Genomic DNA, 3,987 nt, shown 5'->3' with positions numbered 1-3,987 from the left:
AAATTATTGAATTGATGTATGTTTTGCTATGTATATCCCCCCCCCCCCAAAAAAAAAGGTAATAAATGGGTAGGGCCTGATGTTCCTAAGACATGGGTGGAGTTGTGTAGACTTTTGGTGCACATATATTGACACTTTGTTTACTGAGAGTCTGGGAGTTCAGCAAGCCAAAAAACAGTGACCAGAACCATCTTTAGTTAAGCTCTGGCTAAAAAAAAGAGTTTAGGTTTGGCCATTTGCATATTCTAAATTTAAGTTCAGAGTGTAAAAAAATGTCTTTTCCTCTTCGGCCTGACTTGCTTTGGAATGTAAGGACTAAATTTAGTTGTTTATCAAAATGAGTTATATAGTTCCCGCATGAACACCTGACAGCTTGAATCTATATTAGAAAATGTCTAATTAGTATTTGTTATCTCTAAACTGAGATTAGTTTTTTAAGAGTCTTTAAGGGGCTGTTGTGATTAATCAAATCATAACAGATAGGAAGGTGCTTTTATAAAGTGTGGAGTTGTTACTAAGGAAAGTGAGATGGTGTGTCTATCCTCAGTAATTAATCATCAAGGTGATGGGGAGTATATATGTCATAAAATTGCCACTGACATTAATTTTGTTTTCTTTTTGTAGGAGGAAGAGGAGGAGGAGGAGGAGGAGGAACTAGTGGTAAGAACTGTCTCAGGTTTGAAACCATCTCAGTAAAAGCAGGAAGTTTGAGCTGCATGAAACTTTAAAGGAATTTTGAGGAGTCTTTACTTGATACCTTGGATAGGATGTGGGTAGAATAAGACTTCAGTACTTCCTTTCTGTGCATTGGAGTATTTGGGAACGTGGGCTTGGGAAGCTGAGTCTTTTGGGTTTGAGACTTCTCCCTTCTCCAGTCATGGTTCCGGGAGCAGAGCATCATCCTGAGGACCTGCCACTCAATCATCTGCTATTTGTGGTTTAACAAAGAACTTTGGGAGAAACCCTTCTTAGGTGTTCCCTCTTCATGTTAACATTGTCTTTCTAGATTGGGTGTATAGACCTGGTTCTCAGACGAGGGGAATTGAAATTTCACAGACATGACATATCACAAAACGCTGCATTAAAAAGTAAGGCCTCCTATAGATTTACTACAAGTTTGGCCAGGATTCCTTTACCAACCTTGTTTTTCAGATAGGACTGAGGCTTTCAGTGCATACTGGCAACCTTGGAAGGCAGGAATGTGAAACTTTCCCCTACTACTTAGCATCAGAATTGAATGGGAGACCCCATTCTGCCATTTCTGCCGGCAGTGTGGCTCTGCCAGCTGGCCTTCTGCACGGTAATTCAGAGGCAGCACCTTGGTTTGGTGGTTGTATTAATCAAAGGATATGGTTTGGTGAGTCTCCTCCTAAAACGCCGATTTTGTTCTTTTTCTGTGTTTATCCTTCAGGATCCCCTAACAACAGTGAGAGAGCAATGCGAGCAGCTGGAGAAATGTGTAAAGGCCCGGGAGCGGCTAGAGCTCTGTGATGAGCGTGTATCCTCCCGGTCACAGACAGAGGAGGATTGCACAGAGGAGCTCTTTGACTTCTTGCATGCAAGGGACCACTGTGTAAGTCAACCGAAGTCAGGAGGGGGAAGGCTTATGGTGGCCAGAGAAGACTTGCTACTGACAACCTTTCCACCAACAAACATTTACTGTGGGATCAATATATGTCGGGGACAGTGCTGAACACTTTACAGAAATATTCTCACCTAATCTATACCACTTTTACTGGGGATAGGTATCATTATCTTTTGTAAACGGTTCCTTAAAATAATTTATATCCTTTAGTGTGTTTTGTACATTGTAGTTAACAGAAAGTTTGTTTTTTGTTTCTAATGTAAACTTGTGTTGACTCTTACATATTCCAGTAAAATATATTACATAAAATTGCACATAGGCAAAGTTTGGTATGGTTGTTTATGTTAAAACTGGGTGACCAATAAGCACATGGAAAGATTCTTGATATCATTAGCCAACAGGGAAATGTAAATGAAAACCACAATGAGATACCACTTCACACCCACTTTTTTTTTTATTCTTTACCATTGAGTTTATTCCAACTCATGGAGGCCTCGTGTATCAGAGTAGAACTGTGCTCCATAGGGTTTTCAATAGCTGGGTTTTTTTTTTTTTTGGAAGTAGATCACCAGGTCTTCTTTCTGAGGCGCCTGTGGGTGGACTCATATTTCCAGCTTTTTGGTTAACAGTTGAGTGCATTACCCATCTGTACCACTCAAGGACTAGGATGGCTATAATCAAATAGACAATAACAAGGGTTGGCAAAGATGTGGAGAAATTGGAACCATACACTGCTGATTGGAATGTAAATTAGTACAGTCACCATAGGAAACAATCTGGCAGTACCTCAAAAGATTAAACATAGAGTTACCATTATAACCCAGCAGTTCTATTCCTAGGTATATACCTAAGAGAAGTTAAAACATATGTCCACACAGAAACTTGTACATAAAATTTTATAGCAGCATGATTCATAATAGCCAAGAAGTATAAAGAATATAAATGTCCATCAACTTGATGAATTGGTAAGTAAACCAAAAACCAAACCATTTGGCATCGAGTTTATTCCAACTCCTGGCAACCCTGTGTATTTCAGAGTAGAACTGTGCTCCATAGTGTTTTTGATGCCTGAGGTCTTTCAGAAGCAGATCACCGGGCCATTCTTCTGAGACACCTCTGGGTGGGTTCAAACTGCCAACCTCTTGGTTAGTAGCAAAGCACTTAACCGTTTGTGTCACCAAGGGACTCCTGAATGGATAAAGTGTATGATACCCATTTGTTCTTATTAGCTGTTGTCAGATTGGCCCCCGACTCATGGCAACCCCATGCACAACAGAACTGAACCGTTAGGATCCACAGATTTTCATTGACTGATTTTTTTGAAGTAGATTGCCAGGCCTTTCTGCCTAGTCTGTCTTGGTCTGGAAGCACCGATAAAGCCTGTTTGTGGGATGGGGGCTTATTTGAGAGAAGATTTGCAGGCAATTACATGTAAACTAAGTTCTAAAGGAAGAATAAAAGTTAGATGAAAGTGGGAAAGATAGGTCCAGGTAGAGGGGAGGTAATATTCAGGTAGCTGAAGGTCTCAAGTGCAGTGTGGGTATGTGAAAAGGGCATTGGTGAGAAGAGGCAATGCTGTTACAGGCCATGAAGGACCTTGTAAAAATACGACATTAAAGCTGCCAATTGGTGATACCCTTTTCTTTCTCCGATCTAGGTGGCCCACAGACTCTTTAACGGCTTGAAATAAATGTGCAGACTCATTCACACCAGTCTTCATCAGCTGGGCATCAGGATATTTTCTTATGGTTTTAAACATGCCATCTGTTTCTAATTTGTAAGTTCATGTGAATCTCATGGATTTTGGCATAGGCAAGTAGCTTCTACGTAATTAGCAGTTAACTCCATCTTAATAAAGTTCAGTGATATGCAGACCTGCCTCCTGTCTTTTGTGGGTGTGTGTTTTAGATGAAGGTTTACAGAACAAATTAGTTTCTCATCAAACAGTTAATACACATATATTGTTTTGTGACATTGGTTGCCAACCCCACAACGTGTCTTTTTTTAATCAGAAATTTTCAGACATATATAAAGATGTTATTAGGTGCCATTGAGCTGGTTCCGACTCATAGCAACCCCATGAACAACAGAATGAAACAATGACTGGTCCTGTGTCATCCTCACAATTGTTGCCTATGTTTGAGTCCACTGTTGCAGCCACTGTGTCAGTCCATCTTTTTGAGCGTCTTCTCTTTTGCTGACCCTCTACCAAGCATGATGTCCTTCTCCAGGGACTGGTCCCTCCTGATAACATGTCCAAAGTACATGAGAAAAAGTCTTGCCATCCTTGCTTCTAAAGAGCGTTCTGGCTGTACTTGCAAGACAGATTTGTTCGTTCTTCTGGCGGTCCATAGTATATTCAATATTTTTCACCAACGCCATAATTCAAAGGCATCAATAAT

General features: G+C 40.4%; 1 protein-coding gene across 2 annotated transcripts in view; it reads left to right on the top strand.

Annotated features, from left to right (window-relative positions):
* Positions 1-3,457, top strand: part of LOC101349519 (cytochrome b-c1 complex subunit 6, mitochondrial) — a 7,587-nt gene extending 4,130 nt beyond the window's left edge. Inside the window, exons 2-4 of one of the 2 annotated variants that reach the window (XM_023727109.1) lie at positions 625-660; positions 1,412-1,573; positions 3,243-3,457. In XM_023727109.1, the coding sequence (XP_023582877.1) occupies positions 625-660; positions 1,412-1,573; positions 3,243-3,275 (231 nt within the window). In that variant the 3' untranslated portion in view covers positions 3,276-3,457. Of the gene's footprint in view, positions 1-624; positions 661-682; positions 1,301-1,411; positions 1,574-3,242 lie in introns of those variants that run through there. The other variant, XM_023727110.1, reaches the window with a different exon arrangement.
* Positions 3,458-3,987: the final 530 nt, after the last annotated feature.

The sequence above is a fragment of the Trichechus manatus genome, unplaced genomic scaffold (genome assembly GCF_000243295.1).
Source record: "Trichechus manatus latirostris isolate Lorelei unplaced genomic scaffold, TriManLat1.0 scaffold00015, whole genome shotgun sequence".
In the NCBI taxonomy this organism is placed as follows: domain Eukaryota; kingdom Metazoa; phylum Chordata; class Mammalia; order Sirenia; family Trichechidae; genus Trichechus; species Trichechus manatus.
The sequence above is the reverse complement of the archived record's forward strand: the minus strand, read 5'-3'. Positions and strand labels throughout refer to the sequence as shown.